Source organism: Hipposideros armiger, unplaced genomic scaffold (genome assembly GCF_001890085.2).
Source record: "Hipposideros armiger isolate ML-2016 unplaced genomic scaffold, ASM189008v1 scaffold_161, whole genome shotgun sequence".
In the NCBI taxonomy this organism is placed as follows: domain Eukaryota; kingdom Metazoa; phylum Chordata; class Mammalia; order Chiroptera; family Hipposideridae; genus Hipposideros; species Hipposideros armiger.
Genome location: NW_017731511.1, coordinates 1,856,611 through 1,876,321, shown reverse-complemented (window position 1 = coordinate 1,876,321; position 19,711 = coordinate 1,856,611). Strand labels below are relative to the sequence as shown.

The 19,711-nt window shown below is 36.2% G+C and overlaps 1 protein-coding gene across 1 annotated transcript in view; it reads left to right on the top strand.

Moving 5' to 3' along the window:
• Positions 1-19,711, top strand: part of ASAH2 (N-acylsphingosine amidohydrolase 2) — a 92,200-nt gene that overhangs the window by 58,040 nt on the left and 14,449 nt on the right. The window contains exons 12-19 of the mRNA XM_019651488.1: positions 1,468-1,572; positions 1,696-1,777; positions 7,675-7,790; positions 8,871-8,965; positions 10,649-10,688; positions 11,481-11,576; positions 13,669-13,764; positions 16,262-16,408. Coding sequence (XP_019507033.1) covers positions 1,468-1,572; positions 1,696-1,777; positions 7,675-7,790; positions 8,871-8,965; positions 10,649-10,688; positions 11,481-11,576; positions 13,669-13,764; positions 16,262-16,408 — 777 coding nt within the window. The remainder of the gene's footprint in view (positions 1-1,467; positions 1,573-1,695; positions 1,778-7,674; positions 7,791-8,870; positions 8,966-10,648; positions 10,689-11,480; positions 11,577-13,668; positions 13,765-16,261; positions 16,409-19,711) is intronic.

Below are 19,711 nucleotides of genomic sequence, written 5' to 3'. Positions count from 1 at the left end.
CAGCCCTCCCACCCCCGATATCATACTTATCTATTACAATTCCATTGACTCCACTCTCATACTCTATTCCACATCCCATGACTATATATGTGTTAAATTATATATGACATATAATATTATTCAACGGCAGTTTCAGATCATCTTTTCTTTTCTTAACATTTCTTTTTTTTTATGAGGAGAGAATCTGGTTTTCAGTAAGATTATTAGGAGTTACTGTACTATCCTCCCTCTCCTAAATTTTATCTTTCATTTTGCTCCATGTTATGTATCCACTTCTATGGAAACAGATTTCTGATTGAAAAGACAAAGGATTAGCTCTAGAGTTAAGATATCTCTGATAAAGATAGTTAAATCTTTTCCTTTTTATAGCTTAGTCATACCTTTGTTGTACACACACGTGTGTGTGTGCGTGTGTGTGTGTGTGTGTGTGTGTGTGTAAGTAAATATTTTATTCCAAGGATTCTAAAATGTTTCAGGAGCTATTAAGGAAGATCAAAAGCACCTTTAAAATCATCAGACACTAGCCAGCCTAATTGCTGCTATTTCTTTTTAATTACTGTATTATCATCAGTAGATTGCTCTAAATGTACAGATCCTATTGAAGGTGTGCACACGTGACACATTTTGGTGTCAGAAATTTTGTTACCATTCTGGGCCTGGGAGCCATAGAGATTTGTCCCACATTTTGTATTCTCTTCTCAGGAAGGCACAACTTCCCTCTTCATCAGGGTAGGCAGGCTGCAGCTGGTGTTACCAAGGACTTATCTTGAGAGCTCCCACGTGGCTATTGAAACTGGGATGGGAGTGTAATGGAAATGAGTTAGGTGTCAGGCAAAGGAACTTGTGCTGACGTAGCATTTGCCTATATTGTATGATATAAATCAATAAAAACAAACATTTCTCAACACGTTTTGGCTCACATTTCCCATAAGATTGAAAAAAAATATCAATTAACCATATTAAAAAGAAAAAGATCATCAAAAGGTGAACAGTGTGTGTGTGGTGTGGGGGAAGCTGTTGCAGATTAAGTGTGTCTGAAGTCTTTCAAGCCATCCTTTGGCACCAGCCCTGCCATAGGACCCAAGGATTCTGAGAGGTAAATGTCCATGAGAATTCCTGAAGATGCATTCTTGTTGTGGCAAAGAAAGTAATTTGGCCCACCTACTTCTAATCTTAAATTTCCCTTTCTGTCTTCCAGGTGAAATTGGGGCCTTTTATGCTACATCTTGTATGACTAGAATTTCATATTTATGGGGAATAGACACAGGTCAACTGTTTCAGGGCTTTCAATCTTCAGGGAAGCAACTGGGGTTGGTAGAGAGATGCATGTGGGTAGTGGCTATTTGTAAGCAGCCAGCAAAACAAAACTTGGATGAATGGTGCTTTTTCAAATTGGTACTTATTGGGTACAGTTGGTAGTATTCATTTTAGCTTTTTTGCTTATAACAGCCTATTTGGGTTTTCTAGGAGCTGTATGCCTCTGCCTTCCAGGAGGTAACTGGACCATTAATTTCGGCTCATCAGTGGGTGAATATGACGAATGTCACTGTCTCGCTCAATTCCACACACACAGTAAGTGTCACTGAGTCACAATGATTATGCCACCAAGGGTAAAAGCTCTGGGCTGATCTCATTATTTACTTGAAGTGTAACGTCTGTTTCTTTTTTGTTTTGATTTTAAAATCTTTTCTTTAGGCAAAAACGTGTAAACCAGCACTGGGCTACAGTTTTGCAGCGGGCACCATTGATGGAGCTGGTAGCCTCAATTTTACACAGGGTGAGGAAATCTGTGCTTCTAGGCTCTGAAGCTTCAGGGCTGTGTTCCCTAAAAGGGTTTCGTTGTAGCCAGCACACTGACTGTTTTCATTTTTAAATTCAGGGGTTTCTGGGTTTTCCAGATTTCTACATGATAGTTAGATTTCCCAGGGATTAGGTGTCTTGTAATTTAGCTTTCCACTGATTCAAATACAATCAGAAATAAATTATCTTTGCATTATAATCTATGGACGAATAATTTGAAATTGTGCTTGGGCAAGAGTGGTGTTCGGGGGTGCAGCCTGTGGTCCCAGGTCCTCTTCCTGTGTGTATTTTCACAAATTTTATAATTGATTATTTTAGGTTTTATAATTTTCTTCTGATTATCACTGTAATAATATACATTTTAAAGTAGAGAAAGTGGAAAAAGTGAAAGAGTATCATCTACAGGAAATGTTTTGGCTTATTTCATTCTTGTCATTTATGTATGTATATTTTGGAACCATTAATTAAAATGTTAATGAATACAGTTGCAATTTGACATATTTGGTGCCATCTTTCCTGGTAATATTTTATCCACTTTATCTAATGTTCTAAAACAATATTTTTAATAGAACTATTGAGATATAATTTATATACCACACAATTTACCCATTTAATCTATGTAATTGAGTGATTTTTAACATATATATAATCATTTTAATGTGCTGTTGAATTCAGTTTGCTGGTATTTTGTTTGGGATTTTTGCTTTTATATTCATCAGGAATAGCAGCCTGTAATTTTTTTTAATACATTAAAAATCATTTGCTTTATTATCAATGTAAATATAAGTTCACACACAGTCTAAATAAAGCATGGTAAACCACTTGTAAGATCCATGCACAAAATACAGATAACAAGCATTTAAGAAGCATTCTGGTTGTTCTGATATAATGATCTTACAGCTCTGTTTTCCATGGGTTTGAAGACTGAGGCTCATTGTTTAGGAAACAACGATGTACAATAATTTATGCACTTAGGGATGAGTTGTCTGTAGTTTCTCAGATATCGCCAGAGACTTCCTTATTTCAACCACATCTGGTAATATTCATGACTCCTGTCTATGACTTCTACAATGACACATCAGGGTTTCAAAACCCACCACCTTATTTTCCTTAAAAAGCAATTGGAAAAACTAATTATAATTCAGAATGTTCCTTTCTCACATTAATGAACACAAAGATGCCCTGAACACCTACTTCACGGTGACTTACATCAACATTCTAAGTCAACAAAACAGCATCTCCATTTAGATTTTTATCATACATTGTATGTTACAGTGCCCTCAGTCTTCCAGGGAAAAGTATTTCTGAGTGAATCCCACCCAACACACAAGGGCTCTCAGATGACAGCAACAAACAACCCATGATTCACACACACTAGGAGTAAAAAAAAACAGCATCAAGTGACTTCACAGTGAGATCACTATAATATTTCCTTTACAACAAACCTCAAGTATTATCAATATATAGACTCATTGTAAATAATTATACCTTTGCAACATCCATCCCCTTAATACTTTCAAGCATATTCAAAACTTTTTTTAACATTTGCTTATTCACTATATGTATTCTGATTTAAACTATCTGAAAACTGTTTTTTACTGATGACTTTGTAATATCAATTCTCTAATATTTCAGATTTCATTGTCGATTAAACATTTCCTCACATTATTTTACATCTTTCAAGTCACTTTGGAGCATGAATTATGTGGCCTTTCTGAAGTTTGAATTTTGAACAGAGGGTTTTCATTGTTGATTTTGAATGTTGATTTCTCCGCAGGAAGCATTCTCTGATACTGAGTGAGGCTGTAGGTCCAGCTACAGGGTTTCTTGGATTCTTCACTTTTAAGGTTTCTCTCCATGGTCAATTTTCATGTGTTTAGTAAACTCTAAATGGTGACTAATGGCTTTGCCACATTTTTCACATTTGTAAGGCATCTCTCCGGTGTGCGTTCTCTCATGCCTTGTAAGAAATGAACGCTGAGTAAAGGCTTTATTCACCAGCTTCTCTCTGGTATGACTTCTCTCATGTTGTGTAAGTTTAAAGCGCAGGTAAAAGGCTTTCCCACAGTCTCTACATTTGTAAGCCTTCTGTCCAGTATGGATGAACTCCTGTCTAGTAAGACATGAACGTTGAACAAAAGTTTTACCTCATTCTCTATACATTTGAAAGGCTTGTCTCCAGCATGAATTCTCCTATGTACCGTGAGAGTTGAATGCTTAGTAAAGGCTTTGCCACAGTGTTCACATTTGTAAGGCTTTTCTCCACTGCGAATTCTCTTATGTGCAGCAAGATGTGAGCGCTGAGTAAAGGCTTTCCCGCTTTCTCTACATTTGTAAGGCTTCTCTCTAGCATGGATGAACTCGTACGCATTACGATGTGAACGTCCACTAAAGGCTTTTCCACATTCTTCGCATTTCTAAGGCTTCTCTGCAGTATGAACTATCTGATGTTCGCTAGTTTGTGAATGCCGTTGAAAGGCTTTGCCATATTCCTTACATGTGTGAGGCTTCTCACCGGTATGAACTATCTCATGTTTAATAAAAGATGAATGCCAATGGCAGGCTTTGCCGAATTCTCTGCATTTGTAAGACCTCTCTCTAGCATGAGTCATCTCATGTCCAGTGAGATTTGACACTGAGTAAAAGTTTTGTCACGTTCTCTCAGTTCGTAACTCTTTACTCCAGTGTGGGTTGTCCTATGTCCGTTTAGACTGATAATTGACTAAAGACTCTCTCACATGGACTACATTTGTAAGGTTCCTCCCCAGGATGAATAGTCTCATGTTCCGTAAGATATAATGATTGGTTCAAATACTTGTCTTTACTGCATTTGTTTGACTTCTCTGCAATATAACTATTCTGATGTGTAAGATTTGAGCTTTCATGGGAGGCTTTCCCATGTGTACACTGGTTCTCTAGAAACTGAAATCTCTGATGCTTACTAGGATCTGAACTTTGTTTAAAGTTTTTCAAAGATTGACTGAATTGATAACTACTCTCATCATTACATGGACTCAGCATTTTGTGGAATGAATCTTCTATTCCTGGGTTTGGAAACAAGTCCAAGGTGATGTCAGAAGACATAGCTGAGAAGCAATTTCGTCCTTGTCCTCTTCCTGCTCTGAGTTGTTTCCTTAGAAGGTCAGGGGAGGAATCGCATCTGCATCTTGACAATGTGCCCACAAGGGCTTCAGCTCAGGCCCCTCATCTACTTCCTCCAAACTGACAGGCAGAAGGGCCTTGAAATGCTGACAAGGTCGCCCTTTCCTGTCCTTTGTCACAGGTCACAGTCAGGGACAAGAAGCTCCGCTGTAGGGGGCGCGGGTGTGGGGACTTCAACGTTGATACTGACCCCCAGGCGTCACGAGTGTAGGACAGTGAACTGAGATGCTCAGGTTTAAACTAGAAAGACCAAAAGTCAAGGTCGCCAACCAGACCTTCTCTCTGCCTTGGCCGCTTCCAGGTCTGCCGCAGCCTGTAATTTTCTAGTGGTGTCCTTGTCTGGCTTTGGTATCAGGGTAATCCTGGCCTTGTAAAGCGAGTTTGGGAGTCATCGCTCCTCTTCAATTTTGGGGAAGAGTTTGAGAAGGGTTGACATTAATTCTTTAAATATTTGGTTGAATTCACCAGTAAAACCACCTGGCTTTTCTTTGTTAGGAGGTTTTTGATTAGTGATTCAACCTTATTCATTGGTTTGTTCAAATTTTCTGTTTTTTTATGATTCAGTCTTGATAGTTGGTATGTTTCTAGGAATTTATCCATTTCTTCTAGGTTATCCAATTTGGCGGCATAAAATTAGTCTCTTATGATTCTTTTTATTTCTGTGGTGTCAGTTGAAATGCCTCATCTTTCATTTCTGATTCTTTGAGTCTTCCCTCTATTTTTTCTTAGTCTAATTAAAGGTTTGTCAGTCTTGTTTATCATTTCAAAAAAACAGTTCTTAGTTTTTTTGACCAATTGACCCATTTATCATTATATAACGACCTACTTTGTTTCTTGTTACCATTTTTGACTTAAAATCTGTTATGTCTGATGGAATTATACCTACTCCTGTTCATTTCTGATTTTCATTTGCATGGAATATGTTTTGCTATTACTTAAATTTGAACCTATGTGTGTCCTTAAAACTGAAGTGAGACTCTTATAGGGAGCATATAGTTGGTTTTGATTTTTATCCATCTATCACTCTATACCTTTTGTATGGAGAATTTATTTCCATTTATAGTACTTATTTATAGGCAACAACTTATTGAATGCCACTGTATTCATTGTTTTCTGGCTGTTTTTATAGTTTCCTTGTTCCTTTTTTCTTTTCTGGCTGTCTTCCTTTGTGATATCATGATTTTTAATAATGGTATGCTTTGATTCCTTTATCTTTTGAGAATCTGCTAAAGGTATTTGTTTTTTGGTTATCATGAGGCTTACATAAAATATCTTATATTTTAAGCTGATAATTTAACTTCAATCACATACAAAAACTACCTTTGTATCCCCTCTCCCCATAGTTTACATTTTTAATGTCACAATTTACATGTTTTTTACATTGTGTACCCATTAACAAATTATTGTAGCCTTAGTTAATTGTACTCTTGAGCCCTCCCAGGGTTATTTTCATCTGTGAATAGCTTTTTAATTGTTGTTTTTCATGAGGGAACAATGGCTAATATTTTCTACTCTAGCATCTTGCTGATGTCACTCTATTCTTCTTTCTTAATATGGGCATTTAAAGCTATAAATGTCCCTCTGAATACTGCTTTTACTGCATCCCTATAAGGTTTTGGTATACCATGTCTTCATTTGCATTCATCTGAAAGTATTTTTATATTTTCTTTTTATTTCTTCCTTGACCATTAGCTATTTATGATTATGTTGCTTAATTTCTGCATATTTGTGATTTCCCCACATTTTCTTCTGTTATTTCTAATTTTATTACATTGTGGTTGGGAAACATACTTTGTATTATTTATCTTCTTTAAAATTTACCAAGGTTTGTTTTATAGTCAGCATCTGGTCTATGCTGGATAATGTTTCATATCCACTTGAGAAGAATGTGTATTATGTTGTTGTTGGACAGAGTGATCTGTAGGTATCTGATAGGTCTTGTTGACTTCTAGTGTTGTTCAAATTTTCTATTCCCTTGTTGATCTTCTGACTAGTTGTTCCATCTATTATTGAAAGTGGGCTATTGAAGTTCCAAATATTATTGTTGATTGTCTTTTTCCCTTTTCATTTCTGCCAGTTTTGGTTCATGTACTTTGAATGATCTGATGTGAGGTCATATATGTTTAATATTGTTATGTTTTCCTAATGGGTTATAGGTTCTAAGTTCATAGGTTTTGTAGTTAATATAACTTTTCCCCAGGTTATAGATTTTAGGCTATGTTTTTGTTTTTTACTCTTGTGTGTGTGTGTGTGTGTGTGTGTGTGTGTGTGTTGGTGTGTAGATAATTAAGTGGGGATTCAAGAAAGGGTCTTTCAAAGACCAAAATCCAAACAACTGGTACTTTAAGTTGGAGGTGTCATTTTTAGTTTTCACAATGGAAAAAAAGATGATTTAATTCATAGATCTACACTTAATTTTATCATATTGTTTTTATTTGCAGTATGGAAGGGGAAGAGCAATAGAAACAAAACTTTGAGCAAAATATATTCTTTTATTCTACCAACCACACTGAAGATATGATTAAATAATGGCTCCTATTTTAGGAAGCACAGGAAAATATGCCTTTCCTATTGTTCAAACAGTTTGGAATCATTGAATAACACCCTTAATGAAATCTCTGAAACTCCTAAAAGCATTGTTATACAACATTTGTCAAAATGATACCATTTTCCAGGGTGTTGGAGTCATATTAATTATTACATCTCTAATAGGAACAACAGTATCGGATCCATTTTGGGACAACATTCGGGATCAGCTCCTGGGCAAGCCATCTGATGAAATCAAAGAATGTCATAAACCGAAGCCAGTCCTTATTCACACTGGAGAGGTAAAGCTTTTTTATTATCATGATAAAATTAGTATATTGCCTTTTAAAATTTATAAATTGTCAGATATTAGTGGTAGATCTCTATTGGCATGGGAGATCTTATTTAGATATCCTCACATCAAAATATTTAATATTAAAAATGTAGTTGCTATGAGTCTAATTAAAAATATAAGAGGTATGATTATTAAATATTATGACTTAAAATTTATGATAAGTAACCTAGACAATTAGAACACTGAAAAAGGAAGAATAAGATTAACATTTACCTTATTTAAGATTCATTTATGTTATCTCCAGGGCAGGAGTTCACACAGAATTTTCTGCAGAGGAAAAAACATCTCAGGTCATATAAAAAGGAACATATCCATGTCTCAATTTTTTCACAATTCAGGCAATGTTATTAATTAAAGCAATATTCTTTTAATACTCTTTTGGAACATGAATTTTCACATTCTAAATATGAAAATGTCATGTCAGTGTTCGTATTATGAATTTTGATATAGAAAATGTTTAAATAGAGTTTTTTATAATATTCAATTAAAATTCTTCTGGTAGAAGAAAGAGAGGAAAGGGATGGAATATAGAGAAAGATTCTACACTAGTCTGAATATGGGAAGGGATAGATTCTCTTGAAGAAAACTTGGAAAGTAAGGCAAGACTTGGTAACTGAAAATTTAAAGTGCTATTGAAGTAAAAAGAGAAGTCATTAAGTCAAACTATTCCAAATAATGGAATTCCTTATTTATTTTGAATAAGGATAGTTACCACAATACTCTAGTAGAATTCTTGGTTACCTGTTATACATTGTGATTCCACAATGACTAATCCATCAAAAACTTCATTGATGGGAAAATAAATCCAGGTTAATGGGGCATTGTCATTTGATATTCGCATGTTATGACCAGATAGAATATTTAATGTTACACCATGAATTAGAAATAAAATCTATGATAGTAGGATAAGACACCAAAAGCAGCTGGAAACATTTAAAATCCTCTCATAAAGGAAGTTAAGTGATCATCACATGCATCCTGATGATAGTAATATTCTTAATACAGTTTTCATGTTTTGGGTTCTTAGCTGTCAAAACCTCATCCCTGGCACCCAGATATTGTTGATGTTCAGATTATTACTCTTGGGTCCTTGGCCATAACTGCCATCCCTGGGGAGTTTACGTAAGTTCTTTCTTAATTTGTAGTTAATAACGTAATTATTGTATATGTGTTTCTGTTGGAATCACTTCCTATCATGGGCATAATTCTGTACTGACTCCTTTATATCTCACTGTACTATATTTGGCAACAGTGACAAATATTCCCACCCTCTTTTGGTGGAACCTCTGAAAAATAAATCTCTGCATGCTTATTGCTGAGGTGTAACTTGAAGCAAGCATAAAAATTTGAAGACTTATCATTCATTCCAAATTAAAATGGTGTGGTGAATTACTATGTCAGCAGAAAGACTTGAAGTAATATTAAAATACAGGTACATGAAAAATTAGTTTAGGTATTAGAAGCATGGAAGAAGAATGTTATAAATTTGCTTTTTATGCAGGCTTTCCTATTTAGTAAATAGCAATTTTATATCTTTCCAGTTGCCTAAATCTTGGAGTCATCCCTGAATTCTCTTTTTCAATTTCTCCCACGTTCAGTCCTACAGCAATTCTCTACATTCTATCCTACACTTTCTATCATTCCCCCACGCTCCTGAACTTCCTCTGGTCTAAGCCACCACTATCTCTCCCCTAGATAACTACAATAGCCTCTTGTCTTGCCGTGTTGCTTCCTCCTTTACTTCTCTATCTTATTTTATCAATGCCACAGCCAGAGGAATCCTTTTAAAACATCAAGTTAAATCATGTCACTGCTCAAAATCCTCCACTGGCTTCCCATCTCACTCTAGGTAAATCCTCACGCCCTTACAGTATCCTACAGGGCCCTGTGTGATCTTCTCCTCAGCAACATTTTGGGTTTGATTTCATACCACTCTCCACCCTCTTCCCCAGTACTTCAGCCATTTGGCTTCATGTCAATCCCAGATTCCTCGAACACGCTCCTGTCTTAGTGCTTTGGAACTATGGTCCCTTCTGCCTGAGACACTTACCCTCCAGTAATCCCCATTGCCAACTCTTTTATTCCTCAGTTCTCTGCTGAAATCTCTAACAGAGATGCCAGTCCTGCTTATATGATACAGCATTGTCTTCACCCACCATTGCTTCCACCACCACCACCACCACCACCACCACCACCACCATAACCACATCACTGCAGCATCAGCACCAGTACCATCATCTTCAGTGACCACCACCATTCCCTTTCATCCTCACCTTACCTTATATTCTCCATAACACTTATTGTTGTCTCACTTTTTAATTTGCTTATTGACCGTCTTCCCTCCCTAGAATGTTAGCTTTATACTGTTGAATAGCAGTTAATATAGTGGGCCTGGTAAATAGTAGGTGCTGTGCTTTATGAAGGATGAAATGAATGAGGGAAATGGTAAGTTCTCTGTAGGCAGGAACAATACACTCTCTACTTGCTATATTAACATAGAATACAACCCATATATTTTGCCGAATCAATGACAAATGGAAAATGATTGTGATCTTTTGCCATTGATATTTATTGATTCTTTTTACTTCCTTCAAATTATCTGTTTTCATTTTAGAATTTGTTTTGAAATTAGAGCAGTCAGGAAAAAAGCTTAGCTTAGGCTTTGCTCTTTCACCGAGTTCCTAAATAATTTATGATTGTGTAACGAGCCAGGGTGACATTTGGTTTTCACTACAAGTCTTTCTGCATACTTTGCATACATTCTGAATAGAAAAATACTTAGATAATTTTGTTTTCTTTACTTAGGACCATGTCTGGACGAAGATTTCGGGAGGCAATTAAAGCAGTAAGTTAAAAATGAAATAAAACATCTGCATTTGTATTTGGTGAAGAGAAAAGAATTCTGTATCTATATGACTTAGTACCTTTTAAATTAACCTTTGCTAAGATGTTTAGAGTTTTACACTTCTTGAAGGTAATGGCTAGTGGTAAATATGAAATATTGAAAGTATAAGAACAAACTTAATGCATTAGGAAACTGTAGTTGGGTTAAAAATATTTTATTGGTATTTATGTATTAATAGTTTAAAAATTGATTATGGTTTTATAGATTAAATAGTAAACAACCCCTAAGTACCTTAATACCTTAAAGTCTTGTCTAAATAAAATCAAACACATGTTGGGAATTCTGTATTTTATCTATATTTATGATTTTCTTTATGTCCAGGAAGTACTGTAAATGGTTCTAAAATGAAATAATCAACAAATATTACTTGGGGCTGGAAATAACTACTATGGTTAACTAATAACCAAGCCCCCATTATACTTTTTAGGAAATTAATAAAATCTGTATTTTAGTAATAAGATTCTACATCTGCAAATGCAATCATTAGGATGTTCATAATTGACTTGCCCAACTATAGTGCAGAGTTATGCCTCTAACTTTTCATCGAGGACTCTTTGATACTTTTGCATTCCCAGGCAGTTTTGATCATTAGAAAGAACATCATTGAGAGAGACATCTTATAGTAATGATTCGTATCTTTGATTGTATATTAAGTGTGACTGGGATGATAATATACTTTAAGATGAAGAGTAACTTTACTGTGTTATACCTCCCTTCCCTCCCCCACCCCAGGAGTTTGCAACTTATGGGATGCAGAATATGACAGTTATTATTTCGGGTCTATGCAATGTATATACACATTACATTGCCACCTATGAAGAATACCAGGTAAAGTAAAGAGGTTTTAATATTTAAGTTAATCATACCCTGGTCAAGACTATTGTGTCAAAGGTACAATAGACTTCATTAATCATGGTTTTAGTGCAGAAAAGAGAATAGTGTGCCAGAGATTGCATTTGGGAGTTCTGTGTTTACCATTTCCAAGTTCAGGTGAGAAATCTGTCTCACTGACTTTCACTCTCCCTGAAATAGATTATTTTGTTAGAGGCACTGGTAATAAGCCTGGGTTGTGGCATACAATAGTTTCAACTCTATCCATAATGCTTCTGATGCCTTAAGCTTCTGTAGAACTTGGAAAAACTCCCACTGATAGCTATTACTTACTGAATGCACTAGCTAAACACCTTGCAAACCTTTCAGTCTAATCAGTTTCCTTTGCCAACTCATGCATTTTATTTTATGCTTTAGAAACATTACTCTGAGAGTGGTCCATGGACCTCAACTGATGGCTAAAGGAGTGCATGGCATGAATAAGGTTAGGAACCCCTACAAGCTTGTCTCCCAGTTCAGAGATATGTTCCTGCCAGGATTAGTATTCATTCATTCATTCATTGATTCATTCATTCATTCAACAGATATGTGTTGTGACACAATATTAGCCACTCCTCTGGGCATAACAATGAATAAGAACCTGCCCCTGCCCTCAAAATCACTAGACTTTACGGCCTAGTAAAAGACAGAGAAGAAATCAGATGATTACTTTTTGTGAAAGGGAAGCACAAGGTGATATAAAAACAAAGAGAATGAGCACCAGTCTAGACTGGGTATTCGAGCATGGGGATTGGCCAATTGTTTTTGGAAAATGTAATCATCTGTCTGAGTTGTTGAGAATGAGTAAGGGCTAGTTAGGCAAATCAAAGTTCAGGAAGGTGTTCCGTATTGAAGGAGCTACATATTTAAAGGTCTAGAGGGGGAAGACAGTATGTTTTAAGGGGCCATAATTAACTGAGTCCCATGGAGTAAACATGATGAGCAGTCAGACAGGGGCTAGAGTGGGCGGCAGGGGTTAGCTGATGAAACGCCATGCTATGTTACAGAGCTTTAACTCAGTCAGGGAAGTTTTGGGGAACTGCAGTAGAATTCAGAGGAAGGAATGCTCTGCTCTGATCAAATCTGTGATTTAGAAAGGGCATTAGGATGGCAGTGTAGAAAATGAATTGGAAGTGTGGAGGCAGAGAACTAACTAAGAAACTGTAGCTATGACTGAGGTGAGAGGAAAGGGTTTGACCAAGGTAAAAGCAGTAGAGAAAGAGGAAAATAAAAGAATTCAAGGGATTTCAAGGAATAATGACTTAGAGACTTATAGCATATAGGATGAGGGAGAGAGAGGAGACTAGGATGACTGCCAGGTGATCCTGGCATGGGAGTCTGGAAGGACAGCACTCACTAAGATTAAGAATGTTGCACACAATGCAATATGTAGATGATTTGTATTATAGAATTGTGCACTTGAAACCTATGTGGTTTTGTTGACCCTTGTCACCCCAATACATTCTAAAAAAATGAGATACTGTTGCAGGGGAAACTGATATGTTTGGAGTGATGAGTTCCATTTTAGACTTGATGAACTTGAGGTTCCTGTGGGACAACCAGAGACTTGGAGCTCAGGTAGAAGGAGATGTATTTGATTCTGTTTTATAGCTCTATGATGGGTTAAGTGTCCTCCTGATAGTACTATTACCACCCAAATTATCCAGGGTGACTAAGACTATCATTCTTTTCTCATTTTTTTTTCTCCTGCTATACTCTTTGGGGGAAAACATTTATATTACAAGTATGTACTTAAAATGGACATAAGCTCAAGAGCTATTACCCTCTTTCAGATTAAATGGACTGACAGTCCAAATGGTATAAGCCAAGAGAACCCACTGCCTTTAACAAGTAGTTGATGGAATCGGAGTCATGCACTTTAGCTGGTAAATGAAAATGTCCTCCCCCTTTGTCATAATGATTCTTGAATTGTGCCAGTTTGAATTCCATGCGATGTCCAAGCATCACCCCTCACCTAAGGTGTGACACCTCTGTAAATGGCTTGTGACATTGCAGAACAGTGGACAACATGGCCCTGACTTTCTTGCAGGTTCAGCGGTATGAGGCAGCATCTACAATTTATGGACCGCACACTCTGTCTGCTTACATCCAGCTCTATAAAGTCCTTGCTAAGGCCATTGCTACGGTAATCAAAAATTGTATGTGTGTGTGTCTCAGGGATGAGGAGGTGCACAGGGGAAACAAAAGAGAACCTTAGCTATGAGTGTTCAGTTTCTTTGAAAACCTTTATATTAAAAAATTTTATAGGTATGTGGTATCTCTAGGAAATGAAAAAGATAAATTTCAATTCAGTGAACATCATTTGGTGGTGACAGTTTTTTTCATACATACTACCTCATGTTATCCTCACAATCATCATGTGAAGCGTGGAAGTATCATTTTTTCCCTTATTATTCAGATGAGCAAATAGGTTCAGAGTTGATAAATGATCAGGCTTATTATAACTATAACTGAGACTTGAATCAGTGTTCTCTAATCCTAGCCAGATTCTCTTCAATCATGAGTTGACCGGGTCATCAATTCTGAGATGCCCATTTCCATGTTATAACACCTCTGAAATTGGGATGCATCTTCCAAGCAGAGGAATCTTATAATTAGTAATATGTTTTTTACTTTTTTGGTGGTTCAAAAATAATAATAGTTGTTATAGTTAATAGAGGCTTAGATTTGATCAAGTATAACAGTACCTGGGAATACACACATATTCTGTCTACCTAAAATTTGCATGCCTAAGCAAGCTTAATTAAAGGAACTCCACTTGTGGAAGTTTTCCCTTTGAAAACAGTTATTTATTATGCTTCACCCTAGGGTGGGAAGATTAGTCAACAAGCAGGATAAAGATCTTAACTAATAAACAGATCATTATATTATATAATACCATATAAGCCCCAATAAGGTTGTGAAACAATTATGACATAGCAAAAACAATAAAGCGCTCTCAAAGAAAGAGCTTCGATATATTAAATTGAAACAAGTGAAATTGCTGTTTCTATAGGTCAAAATAGTTGAATATTGGCAGTTTCATATACTCCCACCTAATTAGTTGCTAACTGTGTGTTTGAAGTTTCAGTGCAAGGTATTAGGACATATTTTAATTACCTGATTATTATGCTATAATGTTTTAATTTTAGGTCTGATACTTTTTTTTCAAAGTACAACTATTTATTTATTCATCATATTAATTATTTTTCATCATAAAAACTATAACAATTTGTAGAATATTCATGTTAAACAGAAAAGTATAAACTTATAACCCATTCTTAGAGATAACTTTCATTGCAATCATAGGTCTAGAGCTCTTCTCATGGGAATAGATTCTTCAAATTTTATAGTGATATTTAGGAAGAAAAGTGTAATGCATTTTGTGAAAATTTGTTTCACAGTCAATTTTACAGTTATGTATCTAAGATTAGCTATGTGATCTTGAAAACTACTGAGTATCTCCAACCCTATTTTCTCATTTGCAAAATGGGAATGATGATAGATTATGTGGCTGTTGTAAAGATTAAATATATAAACTGAAGATTAAAGTACATTCAATACATATGAAGAGCTATTTAAAATTTGAGGGTAGCATTTTGCTGACATTATTAAAGGTGGCAAATCTTGTAGAAAACACAGATTAAACTAGCTGGGATATAGGCTGATCTTAACTTTTAAATTAAAAACATATTTATTGGACTGGCTGAGTGGCACATTGGTTAAGAGCTGGCTTGGGACACCTGAGGGCCCTGGTTTGGATCTCACATATGAAGGCCAGTGACACTGCCCTCTACAACTAAGATGCTGAACAACAGCTCAACCTGGAGCTGGGCTGCCTTAAGTCGCTGGTGACGACGGTGTAGGCTGCAGCCCCTGCTGCAGTGGGTTGCCATGGGCTACCGTGTGTAGCCAGCAGCCAGCGTGAGTGGCCAGCAGCCGCGGTGAGCGGCCGTCCAGAAGCCGGCGACTGATCTGCCTTGCCCGCGAAGAGCACAATGATGGTGCCAACTTGGGCCAATGAAGCAACGTCCTCCACAACTAGACTGAAGAACAAAACGACAGCAACTTGTCTGTTCCCCTTCCCCAATCTCCCAAGACTGGTTCCCTCCCCCCAATTCCCCAATAAAAATCTTTAAAAGAAAAACCAAACATATTTATTATATTCTTTAATCAGCACAGAGAAGGATTTAGAGAAAAAAATCTTAGTGTGACTCTAGAAAAGAAAGGCTCAACCCTTTTTAAAAATTAAAAGAATAATTCTAGTGTCATGTTATGAAGGCTTGTTATACGTTAGGCCCTTGTGCAAAGTCACACATTTAAAAAATGGTTGTCCTAGAATTTAAAGCTGGGTAGCATGCTTCCAAGCTTCCACCCTGATCACTGAACTGTGCTGCCTAGGGGAAGAAAGTATGGCCAAACCAAAAACGTTCACTTAGTGATGAAAGTTTAAGTTATGCACATCTATCTACACTCACATTTTAGCAAGATTCCCCACATATTTTGTTAAAGTAGTTACCTCTTGGGGGGAGAGGGGGAGAAAGAGAGAGACTCCTTTAATGAAAGCATTTCTGCGGGTAGGGAACTTGGAAAGGGTCTTTGACTGCATTGTGCGCTCCTGAAGCAAATGTTCTCTCTTCTAGGACACAGTGGCCAACCTGAGCAGCGGTCCAGAGCCTCCATTTTTCAAGCAACTGATAGCCCCATTAATTCCTAATATTGTGGATAGACCACCAATGGGCAAGAATTTTGGGGATGTCCTACAGCCCCCGAATCCTAAATACAGACTGGTAAGACTTACAGAGAGATCTTGGAATGATTCAGAAGCCTGTGTTTGAGGGTTGGGCGAGGGAAGATGTCGTTCAATGGCACCGCCTGTCTATAGATCAGCTGTTAGCAACAGTGATCTTGATAATTGTTCTTATCTCTGCAGAGGCTCTGCAAACATGATAATGGGGAAATAATTATTTTTCAGGTGGTAATTATGTAAAATTGAATTTCTAAAAAATCCCAATTATTTTTTTTCTTCTTAACTGGGTGGTCGCAGAATCATTCATTGGAGCTCAGAAAACTACCTGAAATCAGGGATAGGAAGAACACATAGAAATAAAGCAGAATTTGTATCACTACTATTTTATATTGATCTTGTGTCTTGTAACTTGGCTAAATTATCTATTAGTTCTAATAAATTTTTTGGGGGGTGTGTGTGTGAATTTCTTAGAAATTCCTTAGAAATAGCATCATGCCACCGGCGAATAAAAACAAGTTTACTTCTTTTTGGATTTCTTTTCTGGTTGCCTTTGATTTCTTTTCCTTATTGCACTGGCTAGAATCTCCAAAACAATGTAGAGCAGATATTGTAAGACCGGACATCTTGTCTTGTTTCTGATCCTTGGAGGAAAAGTGTTCAGTCATTGTTTTAGGATTTTCGTAGATGCCCTTTGCCAGGTTGAGAAAGTTCCCTTCTATGCCTAGTTTGTTGAGAGATTTTATAAAGAATGGGTGTAAATTTTTTTTAAATGCTTTACTATGTCTACTGAGGTGATCATGTGGTTTCTGTCTTTTATTCTATTAATATGGTGTATTGCATTAGTTGATTTTCAGATATTAAATAAATATCCATTAGTTATGGTATATAACCTTTTTAAATAAGTTGTTGAATTTGGTTTGCTAATATTTTGCTAAAAAGTTTTGTACTCATGTCCTTGAGGAATATTTTCAATCTCTTTTCACATGTTGTCATTGTCTGCCTTGGGTATCAGGGTAACTCTGGTCTCAAGGAATGTGTTAGGAAGTGTCCCTTCCTGTATTTTCTGAAAATGTGTGTTAAAGATTGGTATCATTTCTTCTTTAAATATTTGACAAGATTAACCAGCAAAGCCATATGGACCTTGGCATCTTTTTATCAGAAAATTTTAAATTACGAATTCATTTTTTTTGCTTGTTATAGGCCCATTCAGATTTTCTTTTGTTTTCTTGAGTAAATTATGTGTTTTGCTAGAAATTTAATTTATCTTTAGGAATCTGTATCTTCCCAAGAATTTTTATCTTTTTAGGACTTTGCCCATTTCAAATAACTTGTCTAATTTGTTGGGATAAAGTTGTTCATAATATTCCCTTATAATCCTTTTAATTCCTATAAGGTCAATAATGACGTCCCTTCTTTCTTTCTGACTTTGGTAATTTGTGTCTTCAAAGAGCTTTTAGTTTCATTGATTTTATTTATTGTTTTTCTGTTTTCTATTTCATTGTTTTTTAAAATATGTTTTATATCCTTCTGCCAGCTCTTATTTTGTTTTTCTCTTCTTCTCATTTTTTAAGATGGAAGCTTAGGTTATTTTTATGTGTTAGTGTACCTTTGATTCCTCTGTTAGCCATATATATATATATATATATGTATATCTCTCTATCTATCTATCTATCTATCTATCTATCTATCTATCTATCTATCTACCTATAGTTATTTTCCTAGTAGTTGTTTTAGGGACTTGAAAAGGAAAAGGAACTCTGTTTTTCTTCTGAGTACTCTACTCTCAACACTCTACTCTCAATACTTCTAGCAGTAGATGTGTGGAGGTTTTCCCCACACCAAGCAATTGTCCAGTTCTCTGTGGATACCGACTTGGGTGTCCTACAGTTCAATTCAATTCTGATACTGTCTACTTTAGGTTGGTGCAGATCCCACACGTTAAGAGCCCAGTCTCATAAGTCTGCACCCCTCTTCCCCACTTCAGACACCAATGGCAAATACAAGTTGTCACCTGTGCTTCTGACCTACTGACTATACGTGAAACATCCTCATGACCCCCTCTTTGGGTGCAATGATTTGTTAGAATGGCTCACCAAACTCAGGAAAACAGTTTACTTACTAGATGGCTAGTTTATTATAAAAGGACACAATTCAGGGAGAGCCAGATGGAAGAGACCCATAGGGCAAGGTATGGGGGAAGCAGGATAGAGCTTTCACATCCTCTTCAAGCATGCCACCGTCCCAGCATCTTTATACATTCACCAACCTGGAAGCTCTCTGAACCACATACTTTAGGAATTTTTATGCAGGCTTCATTATGTAGGCATAATTGATTAAATCATTGGCCATTCGTCATTCACTCAACATCCGGTCTCTTTCCCCTCCCTGGAGATCAAGGGTTTGGAGTGTAAAGTTCTAACCCTCTAATCACATTGGTTCCCTGGGCAACTAGCCCCCATCCTGAGGTTATTCAGAAGCCCCCAGCCATCAGTTCTCTCATGAGCATACAAACAGATACATCACTTCAAATATTCCAAGGGTTTTAGGAGCTGTGTGCCAGGAATTTATATATCTTATCCTGTCTCAGGTCTATAATAGACATCTAACTAATCACAACCTACTTTTCAATATAATATTAACAGTACCAAAGAATATAAAAAGATTGGTCCAAAATATCTATTTTTCCTTTCCCTCCTTTGTGATATTATTGTCACATATATTACATCCATATATAAATGTAATAATACAGTGTTACAATATTTGTTTTATACAATCTTATGCCTTGTAAAGAGGTTAAGAGAAGATTTGGAAAAGTACATTTATAGAATATTTTTTTATTTATCTACATATTTACCAGTTCTGATGCTCTTTGTCTTTTTAAGAATTTGAATTACTATCTAACATAATTTCCTTTCAGCCTAAACAATTTCCATTAGTGTTTTTTTGTAAGACAGTTCTGCTAACAACAAATTCTCTCAGCCTTTGTTTATCTGGAATGGCTTTATTTTTCCTTTATCTTTGAAGAGCAATTTTGCTGCATGCTTGGCTGAATTTTTTTTTTATCACTTCAAATATGTTATCCTGTTGTTTTCTTTGAGTATGTTATCCTGTTATTGGCCATGTTTTTACTCTCTAATGAGAAGCCAATTGTTAATCTTATTGCAGCATCTCTGTAAGTAATGAATCATTTTTCTCTTGGTGCTTTCAAGATTTTCTTTTTGTCTGTGTCTGCCACCAGTTTGCTATAATATAACTGAATGTGAGTCACTTTGTGATTATCCTCCTTGGGATTTATTGAGTTCCTTGGATCTGTAATTACAGGCAAAGCTCATCAAATTTGGGA